The 22,454-nt window shown below is 35.2% G+C and overlaps 1 protein-coding gene across 1 annotated transcript; it reads right to left on the bottom strand.

The window, feature by feature from the left end:
* Positions 1-4,478: 4,478 nt before the first annotated feature.
* cntf (ciliary neurotrophic factor) lies at positions 4,479-22,205 on the bottom strand. The gene is made up of 3 exons (XM_061984435.2): positions 21,725-22,205; positions 10,175-10,507; positions 4,479-5,015 (listed from the first exon to the last, which is right to left on the bottom strand). Exons 1-3 carry the CDS (start codon positions 21,842-21,844, stop codon positions 4,854-4,856), a joined length of 615 nt encoding a protein of 204 aa, XP_061840419.1. The 5' UTR covers positions 21,845-22,205; the 3' UTR covers positions 4,479-4,853.
* Positions 22,206-22,454: the final 249 nt, after the last annotated feature.

Consider the following 22,454-nt stretch of genomic DNA (forward strand, 5'->3'; position numbering starts at 1 on the left):
TTTCCAGCAATGACAGTAAAAAAAATACAATTAAAATTAAAATCCACCAAAATTCTCGGGGACCCAAAAGGAGCCCACTCACAAAAGTGTTCAAATTACATTATTTTATTTTTTACTTTCATTGCCCAAATGTCCAGATCAACTTCAGATCTATTTGTGGATTTTAGGTTTTTATCATTTCTTTATGTTCATTTTATGTCCTTTTTCTCACAGAAAACTGTGTTTTTATGAAAAACACACAAATAAAATGATATTTTCCCCATAAAATATTGCAAAGAGGACAATTTGATGTGAAGTAATTGGAGCCTTGAATAAGTCAATAATTCATACCAACAATGATTTTGATTCATTATTTTTTTCCCCAGCAATAACAGTAAAAAAAGGAAATCTCCACCAAAATTCTCGGGGACCCAAAAGGAGCCCACTCACAAAAGTGTTCAAATTACATTATTTTATTTTTTACTTTCATCGCCCAAATGTCCAGATCAACTTCAGATCTATTTGTGGATTTTAGGTTTTTATCATTTCTTTATGTTCATTTTATGTCCTTTTTCTCACAGAAAACTGTGTTTTTATGAAAAACACACAAATAAAATGATATTTTCCCCCAAAAATATTGCAAAGAGGACAATTTGATGTGAAGTAATTGGAGCCTTGAATAAGTCAATAATTCATACCAACAATGATTTTGATTCTTTTTTTTTCCCCAGCAATAACAGTAAAAAAAGAAATCTCCACCAAAATTCTCGGGGACCCAAAATGAGCCCAATCACAAAAGTGTTCAAATTACATTATTTTATTTTTTACTTTCATCGCCCAAATGTCCAGATCAACTTCAGATCTATTTGTGGATTTTAGGTTTTTATCATTTCTTTATGTTCGTTTTATGTCCTTTTTCTCACAGAAAACTGTGCTTTTATGAAAAACACACAAAAAATAAGATATTTTCCCCAACAATTTTTGCAAAAAGGAAAATTTGATGTGAAGTAATTGGAGCCTTGAATAAGTCAATAATTCATACCAACAATGATTTTTGATTCATTTTTTTTGTTCCAGCAATGACAGTAAAAAAATAAAAAAAAAAATAAAAATCCACCAAAATTCTCGGGGACCCAAAAGGAGCCCACTCACACAAGTGTTCAAATTAAGTCTTACATTATTTTATTTTTTACTTTCATTGCCCAAATGTCCAGATCAACTACAGATCTATTTGTGGCTTTTAGGTTTTTATCATTTCTTTATGTTCATTTTATGTCCTTTTTCTCACAGAAAACTGTGTTTTTATGAAAAACACACAAATAAAATGATATTTTCCCCAAAAAATTATGCAAAGAGGACAATTTGATGTGAAGTAATTGGAGCCTTGAATAAGTCAATAATTCATACCAACAATGATTTTGATTCATTTTTTTTTTCCAGCAATGACAGTAAAAAAAAAAAAAAAAAAAAAAAAAAAAAAATCCACCAAAATTCTCGGGGACCCAAAAGGAGCCCACTCACAAAAGTGTTCAAATTACATTATTTTATTTTTTACTTTCATCGTCCAAATCTCCAGATCAACTTCAGATCTATTTGTGGATTTTAGGTTTTTATCATTTCTTTATGTTCGTTTTATGTCCTTTTTCTCACAGAAAACTGTGTTTTTATGAAAAACACACAAATAAAATGATATTTTCCCCAAAAAATTATGCAAAGAGGACAATTTGATGTGAAGTAATTGGAGCCTTGAATAAGTCAATAATTCATACCAACAATGATTTTGATTCATTTTTTTTTTCCAGCAATAACAGTAAAAAAGGAAATCTCCACCAAAATTCTCGGGGACCCAAAAGGAGCCCACTCACAAAAGTGTTCAAATTACATTATTTTATTTTTTACTTTCATTGCCCAAATGTCCAGATCAACTACAGATCCATTTGTGGATTTTAGGTTTTTATCATTTCTTTATGTTCATTTTATGTCCTTTTTCTCACAGAAAACTGTGTTTTTATGAAAAACACACAAATAAAATGATATTTTCCCGCAAAAATATTGCAAAGAGGACAATTTTTATGTGAAGTAATTGGAGCCTTGAATAAGTCAATAATTCATACCAACAATGATTTTGATTCATTTTTTTTCCCAGCAATGACAGTAAAAAAAATACAATTAAAATTAAAATCCACCAAAATTCTCGGGGATCCAAAAGGAGCCCACTCACAAAAGTGTTCAAATTACATTATTTTATTTTTTACTTTCATCGCCCAAATGTCCAGATCAACTTCAGATCTATTTGTGGATTTTAGGTTTTTATCATTTCTTTATGTTCGTTTTATGTCCTTTTTCTCACAGAAAACTGTGTTTTTATGAAAAACACACAAATAAAATGATATTTTCCCCATAAAATATTGCAAAGAGGAAAATTTGATGTGAAGTAATTGGAGCCTTGAATAAGTCAATAATTCATACCAACAATGATTTTGATTCATTATTTTTTTTTCCAGCAATAACAGTAAAAAAAGGAAATCTCCACCAAAATTCTCGGGGACCCAAAAGGAGCCCACTCACAAAAGTGTTCAAATTACATTATTTTATTTTTTACTTTCATCGCCCAAATGTCCAGATCAACTTCAGATCTATTTGTGGATTTTAGGTTTTTATCATTTCTTTATGTTCATTTTATGTCCTTTTTCTCACAGAAAACTGTGTTTTTATGAAAAACACACAAAAATTAAGATATTTTCCCCAACAATTTTTGCAAAAAGGAAAATTGGATGTGAAGTAATTGGAGCCTTGAATAAGTCAATAATTCATACCAACAATGATTTTGATTCAGTTTTTTTTTCCAGCAATGACAGTAAAAAAAATAAAATAAAAATCCACCAAAATTCTCGGGGACCCAAAAGGAGCCCACTCACAAAAGTGTTCAAATTACATTATTTTATTTTTTACTTTCATCGTCCAAATCTCCAGATCAACTTCAGATCTATTTGTGGATTTTAGGTTTTTATCATTTCTTTATGTTCATTTTATGTCCTTTTTCTTTATTTTTTAATGAAAAACACACAATTAAAACGATATTTTCCCCAAAAAATTCTTGCAAAAGAGGATTTTTTTATGTGAAGTAATTGGAGCCTCGAATAAGTCAATAATTCATACCCACAATGATTTTGATTCATTTTTTTTCCCAGCAATGACAGTAAAAAAAATACAATTAAAATTAAAATCCACCAAAATTCTCGGGGACCCAAAAGGAGCCCACTCACAAAAGTGTTCAAATTACATTATTTTATTTTTTACTTTCATCGCCTAAATGTCCAGATCAACTTCAGATCTATTTGTGGATTTTAGGTTTTTATCATTTCTTTATGTTCATTTTATGTCCTTTTTCTCACAGAAAACTGTGTTTTTATGAAAAACACACAAATAAAATAATATTTTCCCCATAAAATATTGCAAAGAGGAAAATTTGATGTGAAGTAATTGGAGCCTTGAATAAGTCAATAATTCATGCCAACAATGATTTTGATTCATTATTTTTTTTTCCAGCAATAACAGTAAAAAAAGGAAATCTCCACCAAAATTCTCGGGGACCCAAAAGGAGCCCACTCACAAAAGTGTTCAAATTACATTATTTTATTTTTTACTTTCATTGCCCAAATGTCCAGATCAACTTCAGATCTATTTGTGGATTTTAGGTTTTTATCATTTCTTTATGTTCATTTTATGCCCTTTTTCCTTTTTTTTTAATGAAAAACACACAATTAAAACGATATTTTCCCAAAAAAATTCTTGCAAAAGAGGATTTTTTTATGTGAAGTAATTGGAGCCTTGAATAAGTCAATAATTCATATCAACAATGATTTTGATTAATTTTTTTTCCCCAGCAATGACAGTAAAAAAAATAAAATTAAAATAAAAATCCACCAAAATTCTCGGGGACCCAAAAGGAGCCCACTCACAAAAGTGTTCAAATTAAATTAAGTCTTACATTATTTTATTTTTTACTTTCATTGCCCAAATGTCCAGATCAACTACAGATCTATTTGTGGATTTTAGGTTTTTATCATTTCTTTATGTTCATTTTATGTCCTTTTTCTCACAGAAAACTGTGTTTTTATGAAAAACACACAAAAAATAAGATATTTTTGCAAAAAGGAAAATTGGATGTGAAGTAATTGGAGCCTTGAATAAGTCAATAATTCATACCAACAATGATTTTGATTCTTTTTTTTCTCCAGCAATAACAGTAAAAAAAAGAAATCTCCACCAAAATTCTCGGGGACCCAAAAGGAGCCCACTCACAAAAGTGTTCAAATTACATTATTTTATTTTTTACTTCAAATGTCCAAATCAACTTCAGATCTATTTGTGGATTTGAGGTTTTTATCGTTTCTTTATGTTCGTTGTATGTCCTTTTTCTTTTTTTTTTAATGAAAAACACACAAATAAAACGATATTTTCCACAAAAAATATTGCAAAAGAGAAAGAGAAAGTAATTGGAGCCTTAAATAGGTCAATAATTCATAATATTGATTCATTATTATTACAGTTTTAAAGAAAACAACAGCCTGCATGGCAGCTTTGTCCTATTAGTCAACATTGAAACGGTTTCTCCTTCCATTTGCTCTTTAATTCCATTTTTATGTGTTTTTTTTTAATAATAGTATTTAATGAATTTTGCAGGGGTTGTTTAAAAATGGCCCTCAGGCAGACTTTGGACACCTTTGCAATAATCCATGTTTTAGTATCGCTGGTGACAAAAGTAGTGACAAATGTAACCTTGCAATCCAAAACAAAGCGAATGGAACTTGTCGGAAACAGGAGCGAGGAACGTGCGTAGTACCCTGTGACCTCACCCCTGCACCTGCACTTCATCTCCGGGTGCTGCGGATGCTCCTCCTCAGGCGGGTGTTCCTGGCCGGCTCCTTGGACAGAGTCTGCAAGATGGCCACCGCAGTCTTGGCCCAGTAGTCCACCTCCTTGAAGATGCGCAGCACCAACAGCTTCAGCTCGAAAAGACTGCCGTCCGCTCGCTGAGGGAGGAGAAGACACCGCGTCACCACCCGCCACACCACACCACCCGCCACAGGTGTTCATCATTCTCACGCCCACTTCTTCGTGTCATCTAGACAATAATGTTCAAGTTGTTTTGAAGGAAACCATCACTAGTGTCACCTTCAAGATGAAACCTGAATCAAAATCATTTAAATGTACACAAATATTACTTTATTTATCTGAAATATTGGCTATAATTTCATTTTTTTGTTATAAACATTCCATAAAGCGTGTATGTATATATGTCATGTAGTAACGTTCATAATAACATGTAATATATACATGATGTAAGTATATATGTCATGTAGTAACATTCATAATAACATGTAATATATACATGATGTAAGTATATATGTAGTATCTAGTAACATTCATAATAACATGTTATATATACATGATGTAAGTATATATGTCATGTAGTAACGTTCATAATAACATGTAATATATACATGATGTAAGTATATATGTCATGTAGTAACATTCATAATAACATGTAATATATACATGATGTAAATATATATGTAGTATCTAGTAACATTCATAATAACATGTAATATATACATGATGTAAGTATATATGTCATGTAGTAACATTCATAATAACATGTAATATATACATGATGTAAGTATATATATGTAGTATCTAGTAACATTCATAATAACATGTAATATATACATGATGTAAGTATATATGTAGTATCTAGTAACATTCATAATAACATGTAATATATACATGATGTAAGTATGTGTCATGTAGTAACATTCATAATAACATGTAATATATACATGATGTAAGTATATATGTCATGTAGTAACATTCATAATAACATGTAATATATACATGATGTAAATATATATGTAGTATCTAGTAACATTCATAATGACATGTAATATATACATGATGTAAGTATATATGTAATGTAGTAACATTCATAATAACATGTAATATGTACATGATGTAAGTATATGTCATGTAGTAACATTCATAATAACATGTAATATATACATGATGTAAGTATATATGTCATGTAGTAACATTCATAATAACATGTAATATATACATGATGTAAATATATATGTAGTATCTAGTAACATTCATAATGACATGTAATATATACATGATGTAAGTATATATGTAATGTAGTAACATTCATAATAACATGTAATATGTACATGATGTAAGTATATGTCATGTAGTAACATTCATAATAACATGTAATATATACATGATGTAAGTATATATGTCATGTAGTAACATTCATAATAACATGTAATATATACATGATGTAAGTATGTATGTCATGTAGTAACATTAATAATAACATGTAATATATACATGATGTAAATATATATGTAGTATCTTGTAACATTCATAATAACATGTAATATATACATGATGTAAGTATATATGTCATGTAGTAACATTCATAATAACATGTAATATATACATGATGTAAGTATATATGTAGTATCTAGTAACATTCATAATAACATGTAATATATACATGATGTAAGTATATATGTCATGTAGTAACATTCATAATAACATGTAATATATACATGATGTAAGTATATATGTCATGTAGTAACATTCATAATAACATGTAATATATACATGATGTAAGTATATATGTAATGTAGTAACATTCATAATAACATGTAATATATACATGATGTAAGTATATATGTAGTATCTAGTAACATTCATAATAACATGTAATATATACATGATGTAAGTATATATGTCATGTAGTAACATTCATAATAACATGTAATATATACATGATGTAAGTATATATGTCATGTAGTAACATTCATAATAACATGTAATATATACATGATGTAAGTATATATGTAATGTAGTAACATTCATAATAACATGTAATATATACATGATGTAAGTATATATGTAGTATCTAGTAACATTCATAATAACATGTAATATATACATGATGTAAGTATATATGTCATGTAGTAACATTCATAATAACATGTAATATATACATGATGTAAGTATATATGTCATGTAGTAACATTCATAATAACATGTAATATATACATGATGTAAGTATATATGTCATGTAGTAACATTCATAATAACATGTAATATATACATGATGTAAATATATATGTAGTATCTAGTAACATTCATAATGACATGTAATATATACATGATGTAAGTATATATGTAATGTAGTAACATTCATAATAACATGTAATATGTACATGATGTAAGTATATGTCATGTAGTAACATTAATAATAACATGTAATATATACATGATGTAAATATATATGTAGTATCTTGTAACATTCATAATAACATGTAATATATACATGATGTAAGTATATATGTCATGTAGTAACATTCATAATAACATGTAATATATACATGATGTAAGTATATATGTAGTATCTAGTAACATTCATAATAACATGTAATATATACATGATGTAAGTATATATGTCATGTAGTAACATTCATAATAACATGTAATATATACATGATGTAAGTATATATGTCATGTAGTAACATTCATAATAACATGTAATATATACATGATGTAAGTATATATGTAATGTAGTAACATTCATAATAACATGTAATATATACATGATGTAAGTATATATGTAGTATCTAGTAACATTCATAATAACATGTAATATATACATGATGTAAGTATATATGTCATGTAGTAACATTCATAATAACATGTAATTACATGATGTAAGTATATATGTCATGTAGTAACATTCATAATAACATGTAATTACATGATGTAAGTATATATGTCATGTAGTAACATTCATAATAACATGTAATATATACATGATGTAAGTATATATGTAGTATCTAGTAACATTCATAATAACATGTAATATATACATGATGTAAGTATATATGTCATGTAGTAACATTCATAATAACATGTAATATATACATGATGTAAGTATATATGTCATGTAGTAACATTCATAATAACATGTAATATATACATGATGTAAGTATATATGTAGTATCTAGTAACATTCATAATAACATGTAATATATACATGATGTAAATATATATGTAGTATCTTGTAACATTCATAATAACATGTAATATATACATGATGTAAGTATATATGTCATGTAGTAACATTCATAATAACATGTAATATATACATGATGTAAGTATATATGTAGTATCTAGTAACATTCATAATAACATGTAATATATACATGATGTAAGTATATATGTCATGTAGTAACATTCATAATAACATGTAATATATACATGATGTAAGTATATATGTCATGTAGTAACATTCATAATAACATGTAATATATACATGATGTAAGTATATATGTAATGTAGTAACATTCATAATAACATGTAATATATACATGATGTAAGTATATATGTAGTATCTAGTAACATTCATAATAACATGTAATATATACATGATGTAAGTATATATGTCATGTAGTAACATTCATAATAACATGTAATTACATGATGTAAGTATATATGTCATGTAGTAACATTCATAATAACATGTAATTACATGATGTAAGTATATATGTCATGTAGTAACATTCATAATAACATGTAATATATACATGATGTAAGTATATATGTAGTATCTAGTAACATTCATAATAACATGTAATATATACATGATGTAAGTATATATGTCATGTAGTAACATTCATAATAACATGTAATATATACATGATGTAAGTATATATGTAGTATCTAGTAACATTCATAATAACATGTAATATATACATGATGTAAGTATATATGTCATGTAGTAACATTCATAATAACATGTAATATATACATGATGTAAGTATATATGTCATGTAGTAACATTCATAATAACATGTAATATATACATGATGTAAGTATATATGTAATGTAGTAACATTCATAATAACATGTAATATATACATGATGTAAGTATATATGTAGTATCTAGTAACATTCATAATAACATGTAATATATACATGATGTAAGTATATATGTCATGTAGTAACATTCATAATAACATGTAATTACATGATGTAAGTATATATGTCATGTAGTAACATTCATAATAACATGTAATTACATGATGTAAGTATATATGTCATGTAGTAACATTCATAATAACATGTAATATATACATGATGTAAGTATATATGTAGTATCTAGTAACATTCATAATAACATGTAATATATACATGATGTAAGTATATATGTCATGTAGTAACATTCATAATAACATGTAATATATACATGATGTAAGTATATATGTCATGTAGTAACATTCATAATAACATGTAATATATACATGATGTAAGTATATATGTAATGTAGTAACATTCATAATAACATGTAATATATACATGATGTAAGTATATATGTCATGTAGTAACATTCATAATAACATGTAATATATACATGATGTAAGTATATATGTCATGTAGTAACATTCATAATAACATGTAATATATACATGATGTAAGTATATATGTAGTATCTAGTAACATTCATAATAACATGTAATATATACATGATGTAAGTATATATGTCATGTAGTAACATTCATAATAACATGTAATATATACATGATGTAAATATATATGTAGTATCTAGTAACATTCATAATAACATGTAATATTTACGTATTTTGGCAGCGTATTTCACAGACACATCACAACGTTCACTATCCCTTCAACAAGAAGAAGAAGAAGAAGACTACTAATCATGACAGACTTCATGAGAGACAACAAAGACTACTTTGGGACAAATGATGATCCAGAAACTTCTATTTTTGAGGCTGAATATAAGGAGGATGACCTACAAGTTTTAGAAGCTGTGTACTAAACAGATGCAGCTTCAGTGAATCACTAAGCATCAGTATTATACACAAGATATAAAAACATAATAAAACAATCACTTACAGTACAACGTCTGCTCTCACTGGGATAAAGACTGATGTGATGTTTATATCTTGCTGTTTAGATGAAGAATGATTATTATTATACAAAATGTGCCACATTTCTTGTCATTGTCAACATCTTTGAGTGTAAGTTGGATGTCAGCGTGTGCACAACCAGGTGATCCACAATAGACTTTCACCAGCTCAGAGGCCATGCAGCAGCTCACCTCCAAGCTGTCACTGGAGGCGGGCGTGGCCACAGCCGGGCCGTCCCCGGCACCGAGCAGTTCTGAGACGCAGAAGGCGAGGAGCTTGAGCCTCTCCTTCACCGTGGACCTCAGGCTGGCGTACTCGCCCTGGTCCTGGTCCTGGTCCTGGTCCACGCCCAGCTCCTCGTCCTCCTTGGCGATGGCGCTCTCCATCAGGCTGCGGCACTGCAGCAGGGCCACATGGAGGCGCCACAGCTGGTCCCGGGAGTCCAGCTGGGAGGAAGGGGGCGGGACCGACACCAGGCGGGGGTCTGCCCCGCCCACATCGGCAGGGAGGTTCTCCCTCTTGCTCTTCAGTGGGGGACAAATCATGTTTAGTCATCATTGTGTCAGCGCTAGTATTCTTACTATATCACATGTCATTATTATGATGACACCAGAAAGTCATACATGATGTCATACATGATGTCATACATGATGTCATCAAGTCCCAAATGACAAGAGAGTTAATACGTAGACGCTCGCCATAGATATTCTACATCATAGATACATCATAGATATTCATCATAGATACATCATAGATATTCTACATCATAGATACATCATAGATACATCATAGATATTCTACATCATAGATATTCATCATAGATACATCATAGATATTCTACATCATAGATACATCATAGATACATCATAGATACATCATAGATATTCTACATCAGCGCTCCTTAACAGTTTTCACCCGGGGGCCCCAACTTTTCCACTACAGCAGGGGGCCGGGTCCCACTCAAATGTTCACACACATGTTTAACGACTTACATCCATCCATTCTGTGATATAATCATTGATTACAGAATGTAGATCATTACTGCATAGTATGTATGTATATGATCTATATCAGGCGTCACCAAACTTATTGACTCAGGGGCCGGGCTAACTAGTTAGTTAGTTAGTTAGTTCCTTCGAACCAACAAAGGAACGAACATTCCTTCCTTACTTCCTTACTTCCTTTGTTCCTTCCTTTGTTCCTTCCTTCATTCCTTCCTTCGTCGTTTCTTCCTTCCTTCCTTCCTTCCTTCCTTCTTTCCTTCCTTCCTTCCTTCCTTCGTCCCTTCCTTCGTCGTTTCTTCCTTCCTTCCTTCCTTCCTTTGTTCCTTCCTTCCTTTGTTCCTTCCTTCGTTCCTTCCTTTGTTCCTTCGTCATTTCTTCCTTCCTTCCTTCTTTCCTTCCTTCGTTCCTTCCTTCCTTCGTTCCTTCCTTCCTTCGTCATTTCTTCCTTCCTTCCTTCCTTCTTTCCTTTCTTCCTTCCTTCGTTCCTTCCTTCCTTCGTTCCTTCCTTCGTCGTTTCTTCCTTCCTTTGTTCCTTCCTTCGTCATTTCTTCCTTCCTTCCTTCCTTCCTTCCTTTCTTCCTTCCTTCGTTCCTTCCTTCCTTCGTTCCTTCCTTCGTCGTTTCTTCCTTCCTTCCTTCCTTCTTTCCTTCCTTCCTTCCTTCGTTCCTTCCTTCCTTCGTTCCTTCCTTCCTTTGTCCCTTCCTTCCTTTGTTCCTTCCTGCCTTCGTTCCTTCCTTCCTTCCTTCTTTCCTTCCTTCGTTCCTTCCTTCCTTCTTTCCTTCCTTCCTTCCTTCTTTCCTTCTTTCGTTTGTTTCTTCCTTCCTTCCTTCCTTTGTTCCTTCCTTCCTTCCTTCAGGCGTCACCAAACTTATTGACTCAGGGGCCGGGCTAACGAGTTAGTTAGTTAGTTCCTTCGAACGAACAAAGGAACGAACATTCCTTCCTTCCTTCCTTCCTTCCTTCATTCCGTCGTTTCTTCCTTCCTTCCTTCTTTCCTTCCTTTGTTCGTTCCTTCCTTCCTTCCTTCGTTGCTTCCTTTGTTCCTTCCTTCTTCGTTCCTTCCTTCGTTGCTTCCTTCGTTCCTTCCTTCGTCGTTCCTTCCTTCCTTCATCGTTTCTTCCTTCCTTCCTTCCTTCCTTCCTTCCTTCAGGCGTCACCAAACTTATTGACTCAGGGGCCGGGCTAAAGAGTTAGTTACTTAGTTCCTTCGAACGAACAAAGGAACGAACATTCCTTCCTTCCTTTGTTCCTTCCTTCATTCCTTTTTTTGTTCCTTCCTTCGTCGTTTCTTCCTTCCTTCATTCCTTCCTTCCTTCGTTCCTTCCTTCCTTTGTTGCTTCCTTTGTTCCTTCCTTTGTTCCTTCCTTCGTTCCTTCCTTTGTCGTTTCTTCCTTCCTTCCTTCCTTCCTTCCTTCGTTCATTCCTTCCTTCGTCGTTTCTTCCTTCGTTCCTTCCTTCCTTCCTTCGTTGGTTCCTTTGTTCCTTCCTTCGTTGCTTCCTTCGTTCCTTCCTTCGTCGTTCCGTCCTTCCTTCCTTCGTCGTTCCTTGTTCCTTCCTTCCTTCTTTCCTTCCTTCCTTCCTTCCTTCCTTCCTTCCTTCCTTCCTTCCTTCCTTCCTTCCTTCCTTCCTTCCTTCCTTCCTTCCTTCCTTCCTTCCTTCCTTCCCTCCCTCCGTCCGTTACATACATACATAGTACATACATGTGTATGTATATATGTACATACATATATACCTAAATACATACATAGTAGGGGTGTAACGGTACGTGTATTTGTATTGAACCGTTTCGGTACGGGGGTTCCGGTTCGGTTCGGAGGTGTACCGAAGGAGTTTCCACACGGACATATTAAGTAGCGTAACGCACGTTGTGTAAACAATGCACACCGAGTCACAACACACGGCATGCTAGCAGCTAACGGGCTAGGATAGACTGACCATACGTCCTCTTTTCACCGGACATGTCCTCTTTTGCGGAGCTGTCAGGGCGGAGTTTCTTAAACGCCACAAATGTCCGGCATTTTGAGTTAGGGTTGCGTGTATTTTCAATGTACGTTCAGGGTTAAGAAGGGGTTAAAAACAAAACAAACAGCAGCATTGGTGAGGGAGGGGCAGAGACAGAGAGAGAGAGAGAGTTATGATAAACGCCCATCTGCTTTTTATCCATAGATTTATCACATTTTTATTATCTAAAGCAGGGGTGTCAAAAGTGTGCCCCGGAGGCCATTTGCGGCCCACAGCTAATGTTTTAAAGGCCCACGGCACATTCTAAAAATACTATTCAAATAAACAAAAAGTGAAATAAAAAAGCTTAAAGGTTAAATGTCATTTAGAAAAAGTTGCAATGTTGACTAATAAAACAAAGCTGTTTTTTTTTTTTCTTTCAAACTGTCATTGCTCAAAACATAATATTGAATCAAAATCAATGTTATTATGAATGATTGACCTATCCAAGGTTCCCATTACTTCACATCAAATATTACACGAAGAAAAATATTTTTGGTGGAAGATTTTGCAAATTTGGTATAAAAAAAAAACCAAAAATGTATATTTTGTTGTTTTCTTACTGTACCGAAAATGAACCGAACCGTGACCTCTAAACCGAGGTACGTACCGAACCGAAATTTTTGTGTACCGTTACACCCCTAGTACATACATATATACATACTAGTGATGGGTTGATGAGGCGTCATGAAGCGTTTCGACACATTGCAAAACTGTATTGATACTGTGTCGATACTGTGTCACTAAATACTGACATCTGCTGGACATTAAAAATCCCTACAGGCAACCTATGGACCGACTCAACTGACACTGATTTGATGCCCTAGTACAGGGGTCACCAACCTTTTTGAAACCAAAAACTACTTCTTGGGTACTGATTAATGCGAAGGGCTACCAGTTTGATACACACTTAAATAAATAAATATACTGTCATTTGTAAGTTACACGTAAGTGTGATTTAAACAAGAATAGCTAAATAAATAAATGTATATATATATATAAAAAAATGGGTATTTGTCTGTCATTCCGTCGTACATTTGTTTTCCTTTTACGGAAGGTTTTTTGTAGAGAATAAATGATGAAAAAAAAACACTTAATTGAACGGTTTAAAAGAGGAGAAAACACGAAAAAAATTAAAATAACATTTTGAAACATAGTTTATCTTCAATTTCGACTTTTTAAAATTCAAAATTCAACCGACAAAAAGAAGAGAAAAACTAGCTTATTTGAATCTTTTTGAAAAAATAAAAAAAAGAATTTATGGAACATCATTAGTCATTTTTCCTGATTAAGATACATTTTAGAATTTTGATGACATGTTTTAAATTGGTTAAAATCCAATCTGCACTTTGTTAGAATATTTAACAAATTGGACCAAGCTATATTTCTAACAAAGACAAATCAGTATTTCTTCTGGATTTTCCAGAACAAAAATTTGAAAAGAAATTCAAAATACTTTGAAATAAGATTTAAATTTGATTCTACAGATTTTCTAGATTTGCCAGAATATTTTTTTTGAATTTTAATCATAGTAAGTTTGAAGAAATATTTCACAAATATTCTTCGTCGAAAAAACAGAAGCTAAAATATTTATTATTCTTTACAATAAAAAATGAATACATTTACTTGAACATTGATTTAAATTGTCAGGAAAGAAGAGGAAGAAATTTAAAAGGTAAAAAGGTATATTTGTTTAAAAATCCTAAAATTATTTTTAAGGTTGTATTTTTTCTCTAAAATTGTATTTCTAAAAGTAATAAGAAGCAAAGTAAAAAATAAATGAATGTATTTAAACAAGTGAAGACCCATCCATCCATCCATTTTCTACCGCTTATTCCAAGTGAAGACCAAGTCTTTAAAATATTTTCGTGGATTTTCAAATTCTATTTGAGTTTTGTCTCTTTTAGAATTAAAAATGTCGAGCAAAGCGAGACCAGCTTGCTAGTAAATAATACAATTTAAAAAATAGAGGCAGCTCACTGGTAAGTGCTGCTCTTTGAGCTATTTTTAGAACAGGCCAGCGGGCGACTGATCTGGTCCTTACGGGCTACCTGGTGACCGCGGGCACCGCGTTGGTGACCCCTGCCCTAGTATACAGGTAAAAGCCAGTAAATTAGAATATTTTGAAAAACTTGATTTATTTCAGTAATTGCATTTAAAAGGTGTAACTTATACATTATATTTATTCATTGCACACAGACTGATGCATTCAAATGTTTATTTCATTTAATTTTGATGATTTGAAGTGGCAACAAATGAAAATCCAAAATTCCGTGTGTCACAAAATTAGAATATTACTTAAGGCTAATACAAAAAAGGGATTTTTAGAAATGCTGGCCAACTGAAAAGTATGAAAATGAAAAATATGAGCATGTACAATACTCAATACTTGGTTGGAGCTCCTTTTGCCTCAATTACTGCGTTAATGCGGCGTGGCATGGAGTCGATGAGTTTCTGGCACTGCTCAGGTGTTATGAGAGCCCAGGTTGCTCTGATAGTGGCCTTCAACTCTTCTGCGTTTTTGGGTCTGGCATTCTGCATCTTCCTTTTCACAATACCCCACAGATTTTCTATGGGGCTAAGGTCAGGGGAGTTGGCGGGCCAATTTAGAACAGAAATACCATGGTCCGTAAACCAGGCACGGGTAGATTTTGCGCTGTGTGCAGGCGCCAAGTCCTGTTGGAACTTGAAATCTCCATCTCCATAGAGCAGGTCACCAGCAGGAAGCATGAAGTGCTCTAAAACTTGCTGGTAGACGGCTGCGTTGACCCTGGATCTCAGGAAACAGAGTGGACCGACACCAGCAGATGACATGGCACCCCAAACCATCACTGATGGTGGAAACTTTACACTAGACTTCAGGCAATGTGGATCCTGTGCCTCTCCTGTCTTCCTCCAGACTCTGGGACCTCGATTTCCAAAGGAAATGCAAAATTTGCATGGTTGGGTGATGGTTTGGGGTGCCATGTCATCTGCTGGTGTCAGTCCACTCTGTTTCCTGAGATCCAGGGTCAACGCAGCCGTCTACCAGCAAGTTTTAGAGCGCTTCATGCTTCCTGCTGCTGACCTGCTCTATGGAGATGGAGATTTCAAGTTCCAACAGGACTTGGCGCCTGCACACAGCGCAAAATCTACCCGTGCCTGGTTTACGGACCATGGTATTTCTGTTCTAAATTGGCCCGCCAACTCCCCTGACCTTAGCCCCATAGAAAATCTGTGGGGTATTGTGAAAAGGAAGATGCAGAATGCCAGACCCAAAAACGCAGAAGAGTTGAAGGCCACTATCAGAGCAACCTGGGCTCTCATAACACCTGAGCAGTGCCAGAAACTCATCGACTCCATGCCACGCCGCATTAACGCAGTAATTGAGGCAAAAGGAGCTCCAACCAAGTATTGAGTATTGTACATGCTCATATTTTTCATTTTCATACTTTTCAGTTGGCCAACATTTCTAAAAATCCCTTTTTTGTATTAGCCTTAAGTAATATTCTAATTTTGTGACACACGGAATTTTGGATTTTCATTTGTTGCCACTTCAAATCATCAAAATTAAATGAAATAAACATTTGAATGCATCAGTCTGTGTGCAATGAATAAATATAATGTACAAGTTACACCTTTTGAATGCAATTACTGAAATAAATCAAGTTTTTCAAAATATTCTAATTTACTGGCTTTTACCTGTATGTATGTGTGGGGAAAAAAATCACAAGACTACTTCATCTCTACAGGCCTGTTTCATGAGGGGTTCCCTCAATCATCAGGAGATTTTAATGGGAGCATTCACATACCATGGTTTATATAGGGCACAGAGTGGGTGGGTACAGGCTGGCGTAGGGGCGTGGTGATTGGCTCATGTGTTACCTAGGAGGTGTTTCCGTCTGTGGCGGCATGCTGTTACAATTTCGCTGCGCTTGTTGAGGGATGACAGGTCTGGACGGTAAATAATAAACAGTTTCTCTTTCAAGCATAGGTTGCATCTTTTATTACCACTATTGTAAGGTGTGCTGGATGCAAGAATTTGCCATGTTATTGAATATTCAACATTATTGTCTTTGAGGTCCCAAATGTGTTTGCTGAGTTCTGTAGTATTCCGCAGGTTCTGGTTCCTGAAAGAAGCCTTGTGATTGTTCCATCTGGTTTTAAACTCTCCCTCGGTTAATCCTACATATGTGTCGGATGTGTTAATGTCCTTGCGTGTTACCTTAGATTGGTAAACAACTGATGTTTGCAAGCACCCCCCGTTGAGAGGGCAATCAGGTTTCTTGCGGCAGTTGCAGCCTTTGTTGGTTTTGGAGTCGCTCTGTCCGGGGGCCGACGGCTCATTTGCAATTGTTTTGTTGTGGTTTGAGATGATTTGTCGTATATTGTTCATACAGCTGTAGCTCAATTTAATGTTGTTCTTGTTGAATACTTTTCTTAGGGTGTTGCCTTTGGGAAAGTGTTTGTCGATCAGAGTGAGGAATTTGTGGCCAATGTTAGTTGAGACGTTTTTGCTGTATGGGGGGTTGTACCAGATGATGTTGTTTCGTTTTCTGCTCTTTTTTGGTTGGTTTCCTGGCGTGGGTTCATAGGTGAGGGTGAAATTGTATCCGCTTTCATCAAGTGCTTTTTGGTACGGGGGGGTAGCTTGGTCAAATTCAGCTTTGCTAGATGACAGCATCGATAGCCTTTTATTAATTCCGGTAGGTATTCTTATCGTGGTGGTGGGTGGGTGGTTGCTGTCATGGACGGAGCAGAAACGTGTGAACTCGTTGGGAGTTTCCTCCTCTCCCAGCTCGCTAGCCTCAACCTGAACCTTGGTATTTACCGTGATGACGGACTGGCAGTGTGTCGCGCCTCGCCAAGGAGCAGCGAGAATACCAAGAAGCGCATATGCCAAATTTTCAAAGAGAACGGCCTACGGATCACGATTGAAGCCAACAAGCAAACCGTCAACTTCCTTGACGTCACTTTCAACCTGAGAAATAACAGCTACCAACCATTCACGAAATCCAACACAACACTCCAATACGTGCACCATGACAGCAACCACCCACCCACCACCACGAAAAGAATACCTACTGGAATTAATAAAAGGCTATCAATGCTGTCATCTAGCAAAGCTGAATTTGACCAAGCAACCCCCCCGTACCAAAAAGCCCTTGATGAAAGCGGATACAATTTCACCCTCACCTATGAACCCACGCCAGGAAACCAACCAAAAAAGAACAGAAAACGAAACAACATCATCTGGTACAACTCCCCATACAGCAAAAAAACGTCTCAACTAACATTGGCCACAAATTCCTCACTCTGATCGACAAACACTTCCCCAAAGGCAACACCCTAAGAAAAGTATTCAACAAGAACAACATTAAATTGAGCTACAGCTGTATGAACAATATACGACAAATTATCTCAAACCACAACAAAACAATTGCAAATGAGCCGTCGGCCCCCGGACAGAGCGACTCCGAAACCAAAAAGGCTGCAACTGCCGCAAGAAACCTAATTGCCCTCTCAACGGCGGGTGCTTACAAACATCAGTTGTTTACCAATCTAAGGTAACACGCAAGGACATTAACACATCCGACACATATGTAGGATTAACCGAGGGAGAGTTTAAAACCAGATGCCAGACTGCTCCCAGCGTGACGACACGCCCGCTCTCGGGATGACGCAACACGCTGGAAGGAAACCAAGAATTTGGTTTTATTATCGGGAAGTCATCACACTTCTAAGATGTGTTGGGAGATAGAAGAATGTTTGGTGCCCATGCAGGCTTTGTTGCAACAGGAAGAACATTCCTAGTCCTAACCCTTGCCAGGCTCTCCACTTCAACCACAGCACCAAAGAGCTGCTCCAGGGCCTAAAAGGTGTGGCATTCCAGGCACAAAAACTCCTTTTCATCTTGGCCACTCATCCATTAATTGATTGCCAACTTTTGTCAGTGTTCCCAAGTAACGCCAACGCTATCTCCAAGGGTTTGTCAGCGCAAAACAAAATGTAAATAATACAAACAGCAACAGGACTTGCTATGCACCTAATCATACCTCAACTTGTGTTGCGTTATGTTAACAGATACTACGTCCACGGAGTCTAACTAGGAGGATGATATCCACGGTTGAAGCGGCGACATTGGAGAGACGGTACAACAAAATGTAAATGACAGCCTCATCATGTCAGCGTGGGCACCTAATCATACCTCAACATGTGTTGCGTTATGTTAACAGATACTACGTTCACAGAGTCTAACTAGGAGGATGATATCCACGGTTGAAGCGGCGACATTGGAGAGACGGTACAACAAAATGTAAATGACAGCCTCATCATGTCAGCGTGGGCACCTAATCATCATACCTCAACATGTGTTGCATTATGTTAACAGATACTACGTTCACAGAGTCTAATTAGGAGGATGATATCCACGGTTGAAGCGACGACATTGGAAAGACGGTACAACAAAATATAAATAACAGCCTCATTATGTCAGCGTGAGTAATAGTTACACAGCACCTAATCATACCTCAACATGTGTTGCATTATGTTAACAGATACTACGTTCACAGTGTCTAACTAGGAGGATGATATCCACGGTTGAAGCGACGACATTGGAGAGACGGTACAACAAAATGTAAACAACAGCCTCATCATGTCAGCGTGGGCACCTAATCATACCTCAACATGTGTTGCGTTATGTTAACAGATACTACGTCCACAGAGTCTAATTAGGAGGATGATATCCACGGTTGAAGCGACGACATTGGAGAGACGGTACAACAAAATGTAAATAACAGCCTCATCATGTCAGCGTGAGTAATAGTTACACAGCACCTAATCATACCTCAACATGTGTTGCATTATGTTAACAGATACTACGTTCACAGAGTCTAACTAGGAGGATGATATCCACGGTTGAAGCGACGACAATGGAGAGACGGTACAACAAAATGTAAATAACAGCCTCATCATGTCAGCGTGAGTAATAGTTACACAGCACCTAATCATACCTCAACATGTGTTGCGTTATGTTAACAGATACTACGTTCACAGAGTCTAACTAGGAGGATGATATCCACGGTTGAAGCGGCGACATTGGAGAGACGGTACAACAAAATGTAAATAACAGCCTCATCATGTCAGCGTGGGCACCTAATCATACCTCAACATGTGTTGCATTATGTTAACAGATACTACGTTCACAGAGTCTAATTAGGAGGATGATATCCACGGTTGAAGCGGCGACATTGGAGAGACGGTACAACAAAAGAAAGTTCAGGTGAGGTCATGAATAAATGAGTGACATATGAGTGGGGACGGGTCCTGCTCACATTTGAACCGGTACCTGGGAATCAATACCGGTACCAATTTCCGGTACTTTTAATAAATGTTAATGGTTTTTAATGATAGAAATCCGTAGTTATAAGGTTTGAACGTACCAAATGAGCTAAAGTGCCAGCATAAAACATTAGCATGCTAACATGGCAAGAATTGTTGTCATAATGGTGGTACTTAATGAATACTTAGGTCTACTACACTACTGTATTTAATGTTGTCATTATGGTGGTACTTAATGAATACTTAGGTCTACTACACTACTGTATTTAATGTTGTCATTATGGTGGTACTTAATGAATACTTAGGTCTACTACACTACTGTATTTAATGTTGTCATTATGGTGGTACTTAATGAATACTTAGGTCTACTACACTACTGTATTTAATGTTGTGGTGGTACTTAATGAATACTTAGGTCTACCACACTACTGTATTTAATGTTGTCATTATGGTGGTACTTAATGAATACTTAGGTCTACTACACTACTGTATTTAATGTTGTCATTATGGTGGTACTTAATGAATACTTAGGTCTACTACACTACTGTATTTAATGTTGTCATTATGGTGGTACTTAATGAATACTTAGGTCTACTACACTACTATATTTAATGTTGTCATGATGGTGGTACTTAATGAATACTTAGGTCTACTACACTACTGTATTTAATGTTGTCATTATGGCGGTACTTAATGAATACTTAGGTCTACTACACTACTGTATTTAATGTCATTATGGTGGTACTTAATGAATACTTAGGTCTACTACACTACTGTATTTAATGTCATTATGGTGGTACTTAATGAATACTTAGGTCTACTACACTACTATATTTAATGTTGTCATGATGGTGGTACTTAATGAATACTTAGGTCTACTACACTACTGTATTTAATGTTGTCATTATGGCGGTACTTAATGAATACTTAGGTCTACTACACTACTGTATTTAATGTTGTCATTATGGTGGTACTTAATGAATACTTAGGTCTACTACACTACTGTATTTAATGTTGTCATTATGGTGGTACTTAATGAATACTTAGGTCTACTACACTACTGTATTTAATGTTGTGGTGGTACTTAATGAATACTTAGGTCTACCACACTACTGTATTTAATGTTGTCATTATGGTGGTACTTAATGAATACCTAGGTCTACTACACTACTGTATTTAATGTTGTCATTATGGTGGTACTTAATGAATACTTAGGTCTACTACACTACTGTATTTAATGTTGTCATTATGGTGGTACTTAATGAATACTTAGGTCTACTACACTACTGTATTTAATGTTGGTCATTATGGTGGTACTTATTTTTTCTAAAGAATGCAAACACTACAGTCCTAAATAAAGTAGAACAATGTTTAGCTAAGTTGTGAGAGGAAAGAAGAAGAAAGTTTCCTACTCACGTAAAAGTCCAAGAGGCTCCAACATTCCCTCTTCAGCAGGCGGCCGATGGAAGCTGCTCTGACCGCAGACATCTTGCCAAACTGCGGCTCGCTGCCGCCGCTCGTCCGCCGGTCCGCCATGGTCGCCTCGGTCCTCCGACACGTCGCAGGTAAACCAATCCCCGCTCGGTCCACTCCTCACCGACTAACGACTTCCATCCTCCCCGTCGGCGTGAGGTCGAAGCTTCCACCGGCCGAACTTCCGCCCCAATTCCCGGGAACCTCCGCCCCGTTCCCCGGGAACCTCCGCCCCGTTCCCCGGGAACCTCCGCCCCAATCCTCGGGAACCTGACCCCCGCGCGGAGGAATTGACGAGCCGGAGCGGGGGCGGACCTGCGATCCTCGGCAACAACAACTGCGCTATGACGGGCTTTTTATTTTTATTGAACACTTTTAGGCTGATTTCCCGCTAGTCGCGCTAAATAAAAGCCGGTGTTGCCAGGAGGAGTTCGTCCATCTGGTCGGTGTTTACATGATGACTTTTTTTATTTTTTTTTATTTTATAAACCTTTATTCATAAATGTCAACATTTACAAACAGTTGAGAAATAATAATGTAACCTATTTTATGAGCTTTCCTCTTTGTGATGTTAAATTCCTGATATACGCTGTTATGCAGTATGTGCCTTGAGCTCTTATTTTGAAGGCGCTAAGAGCGGAAGTGATGAAACGTTGTAGAGGAGAGGAGGTTT

This window comes from Nerophis lumbriciformis, linkage group LG25 (genome assembly GCF_033978685.3).
Source record: "Nerophis lumbriciformis linkage group LG25, RoL_Nlum_v2.1, whole genome shotgun sequence".
NCBI lineage: Eukaryota > Metazoa > Chordata > Actinopteri > Syngnathiformes > Syngnathidae > Nerophis > Nerophis lumbriciformis.